Source organism: Myotis brandtii, unplaced genomic scaffold (genome assembly GCF_000412655.1).
Source record: "Myotis brandtii unplaced genomic scaffold, ASM41265v1 scaffold57, whole genome shotgun sequence".
In the NCBI taxonomy this organism is placed as follows: Eukaryota; Metazoa; Chordata; class Mammalia; order Chiroptera; family Vespertilionidae; genus Myotis; species Myotis brandtii.
Window position 1 is genome coordinate 1716907 of NW_005370133.1, and position 3871 is coordinate 1720777.

Here is a 3871-nt window from a genome sequence, read left to right on the forward strand (position 1 = left end):
AGAAAGAAATCAGAAACGGTTCCTCAACAAGTAACTCTAAAACCCGCCCGCGGCATCCATATGAGCCACCAGGAGGGGCTGTCACACCTGCGGGGCTCGGGGAAGGCTCTCTGGCAAGGGAGCCGTGGAAATGTGCACAGCGCAACGAGCACGTCGCGGGACAGCGCGGGCAGGCCTGTGGGGCGCCACGTGGGCACAGACGCGCCAAGATTCTCTGGCGAATCACAAATCTCCGGCCCGGTTGCTGTGGCAGCAGCGGAGGTCAGCGGACCAGGACCAGCGACCGGACCAGGACCAGGGACCTGCGCGGAGGAGTCCAGGGGAGGGGGGAGGCCCAGCCCTCCCAGGATCTCGCCGCCTGAAGTGGTTCAGCGAGGCGCTTGCCTTTCTCGGGGTGAAGAGCCACAGGTGGGGCTGGGCTGGAAGTTGGAAGGAGAAAGGGCCACCAATGCAGGGCTGCGAGCCTGGGGGAGGAGCTGTAGAAGGAGGGCTGGCAGTGCGGGTGGGGGGCTGGGCTCCCCTCCCCCCATACCTGCTGCGCTTCCCTGTCCAGAGCCTGTTGACCACTGTGATTAAGTTATTGAAAACCATTTCATAAGCGCCTACAAGGTGCCAGAGGCCAAGTGGCTTGGCCCGTACGTAGCAGGTCACTCAGCCTAAACGTGGTGGGTGGGGTTTCAGTCCAGGGGTCTTTCTTCATTCATACATACATGATATTGAGATACACATACCGCCTCCTCAATATGTTGTAGCATCTGGGGGTACAGCCGTGAACAAAACAGCAAAGCCTTGTACTCAGGGCTGGCATTCTTGTGGGGCGGGGTGGTTGGAGTGGATAGTAAACAAAAAAGAACAGTATATAAGATGTTGGGTACAGAACCTGGAGACAGAACCTGGCTCTGCTGATCGACTGAACGCTGCCTCCGTGTCATTCTTTCTTTGCTGACTCCGTCCACACCCCTGGACCAGCTGGGGCTGGACCCCAACTGCATCCGCCCAGGACACCTCCAGCAGCATCCCCCACTTTTCCCCTAAGCAGAAGCCGGGAGGCCGGTTCTCTTCTGGCTCTTCCACAGCCTTACCTGGCCCACGTTCTAGCACCATGGATCCTGGAAGCGGGGATAAAGACAGAAACTCGGCAGATACATGGAGCCTCTTTGGACCAAGATCCCTCCAGAAGTCTGATTCGGAAGGCTTTGCCACCCAGCCCGACAGAGGAGCCCAGAAGACTTCTCTAATGGAACGGATGCGCATGCTGGCCACCCGCAAGGCCGAAGATCCAGCCCGCTTCAAGCCGCCCAAGATGGACCTGCCAGTGATGGGAGGGAAGAAACAGCCGCCTCGGACCCCTAATCTCAAATTCCGTGACTTGAATGTGCTCATACCCACCAGTTTCTAGAGCTTTCTCTTCCAATGGCTGGATAGAGGTGTCTTTATTACCCTGGCTCTGACATAAAAAAATAAAAAAATAAATAAAAAGGAACTCCATGGTATTCGCACGGCGCCCCCTGCTGGCCGTTTTGTGCAGCACGTGGCCTGGCTCTCCTTGCCATGCGGCGTAAATTGTTTTGTGCTGCAGAGTATAAAACACGGCCTGAAAAATAAAAATAAATAAAATAAAAGTAAAACACGCCCTGAAAAATAACAAGAAAGCACAAAATAACAATAAAGCACGCTCTGGAAAAAAAAAAAGATGTTGGGTAGTGATAAGGGTTATGGAGAGAAAGAAAGCTGGGAGGAGGAGGAGGTGAGTGCTGGAGGGTGGGGAGGGGGTTGCACAGAGAAAATGACTTTTGAGTCAAGGCTCCCAGTGGCGGGAAGGGGACCAGGCAAGAGTGGGAAGGTGACCAGGAAGGACGAAGGCCCTGAGGTGGGAGCAGCGCTGTCACCCTTCACGGGCTAGCTCCAAAGTCACCTTCCCTACCCCTAACCTGCTGGTGCTAGGGCTGGGGGCCAGGCGCTGGGCTCTCCCACGGCCTCTGTCCTTCCCCAGGTTTGATGTCTCTGCTGTTTATCCTGAGCAGAAGAAGCTGAGAGAAGCTTCGTTCCATGAGCTACGTGAGTCTGCCCAGCTTTGCTGACCCTCCCACGCGGGCTGGCCTCTGCCCTCTGAGTCCCCTACTGTGGTGGATGAGCTGAGCCATCTAGGGATATGTTTTATACCTCTCCACGCCCTTAGTCCTCACACAGAGCTTGGCTAGAGCCAGGGCAGGACTGTTGTGGAAACAGCATGGATTGGGGCCACAGAGACCTGGGTTCCATCCCCACCTCTTGCACTGGCTGGCTGTAGGCTCTTGCATGAGTTACTGCTCCTCCCTGAAGTGTGAGGAGGCCAATGACAGAGGAATTCATGTTGGTGCCTTGAGTACCACGCCCCTCAGTGCCAGCCTAGGTGCTGGGGGTGGGGCAGAGAGGGGCAGGTCACGCCCAGGTCAGGGTGCAACTTCGTGAGGACTTGCTGTGGGTGGACTGGGTGTGTGTGGCTGTCCCAGCTCTGACTGTGCTCTGACTCAGTCCCACTTAGGACCTGGGACCTATGGCTGCAAGGAGACCTGCTTCAGCAAGAAAAAGGTCAAGAAGGAGGTGGGTACAGGCTGGGCCAAGGCCCAGAAAGCCACCCAGCTGCCCCAGCTGTCCCACTTCTAGTCCCAGACCGTCATGAGAGAGAAGCGGCTGCAGGCAAGGTCCCTGGGCCGCGCGGCTCCCCACTCCAGTGGAGGCCTCTGTGTCCTCCCAGGCCCAGGAGAGCTCATCCTTTAAGGACCATCATCATCTCCCTGGGCTCCTTCCGTGTGGACATCCCCAAGTTCAAGGTGTTCACCTTCTCTCTTTTCTTGAAGGGGCAGAAGGACAAGCTCGGGCCCGGCTCCTACAACTTCAAAGACTTCTTAGAACAGCTGCGGCAGAAACCGTGCAGCAACCGGGGGCTGCTCAGCTCCGGGGAGCTTCGCTTTCAAGGACTCATCGGGGTAGGTGTCCTCCTAGAAGGACGGGGCGCCCTCCCACCCTCTGCTCTCTTCAGAGCATGGTGCCCGGTGGTGCTGGAAGCGCCCCTCTTGTCCCACTTCCTCCCCAGGCGTGGCCCGGCTCACCTTTGGGTCCCCACAGCCCTCAGTTTTCCAGGGCCACAGCCTCAAGCCCACTGGCTGGTGTGTAGCCCTGTGTCTGTCCCCCAACTAGACCGGAAGTTCCCTGCTGCCAGGGAGGGGTCTGATTCATCTCCGAGCCCCCAGCACAGAGCCCGGCATACATTAGATGCTCAACAAACTCATTCATCTATATGTCCAGCCAATAATGATGGGGCACCCGCTCAATGCCATGCACTGTTGTTGGTCCTGGGGATCCAGCAGTGATGAAGACAAGGTTCCTGCTGCCCTGGAGCTAGCATTCTAGAGCTAGAAACAGCAGCATAAAGAAGCCAGTCATACGCCATCAGGCTTATGAGAAAATCTGAGACAGGGGAGGGATAGAGAGGGATAGGAGTGTAATTTATAGAGTGGTCGGGGATGGGTAATTTATAGTGGTCGGGGATGGGCTCTGGGAGGAGGTGAGCAACGGAGATTCATGGTATCTGTGAGAGAGCATTCTGGGAAGCAGGGCCAGCGCAGGCTAAGGCCCTGAGTTGGACCAGCAGGCAGGAGGCCAGTGTGGCCGGAGAGTGGGCAAGGACAGAGGAGGAGCGAGAGCAGAGGACTGAGGGCCGGCCAGGAGCACCTGGCAGCAATGGGGGCTTCTGGTTTGATTCCAAGGGCTGTGTGAGGACAGTGGAGGGTTTTGTTAGGAAGGGCCTGGCTAATATTTTCAGAGATACACCCTGCTGGTGGGGGTGAAGGTTGGAGGCTGCAGTGGTCCAGATGGGAGGTGATGGCCA

The 3871-nt window shown here is 57.0% G+C and overlaps 1 protein-coding gene across 1 annotated transcript in view; it reads left to right on the forward strand.

Annotated features, from left to right (window-relative positions):
- The first annotated feature begins 392 nt into the window (after positions 1 to 392).
- LEXM (lymphocyte expansion molecule) overlaps positions 393 to 3871 on the forward strand; it is an 18437-nt gene continuing 14958 nt past the window's right edge. Inside the window, exons 1-4 of the mRNA XM_014549788.1 lie at positions 393 to 408; positions 1994 to 2058; positions 2515 to 2583; positions 2841 to 2969. Of these exons, the coding sequence (XP_014405274.1) occupies positions 2050 to 2058; positions 2515 to 2583; positions 2841 to 2969 (207 nt within the window). The 5' untranslated portion in view covers positions 393 to 408; positions 1994 to 2049. The remainder of the gene's footprint in view (positions 409 to 1993; positions 2059 to 2514; positions 2584 to 2840; positions 2970 to 3871) is intronic.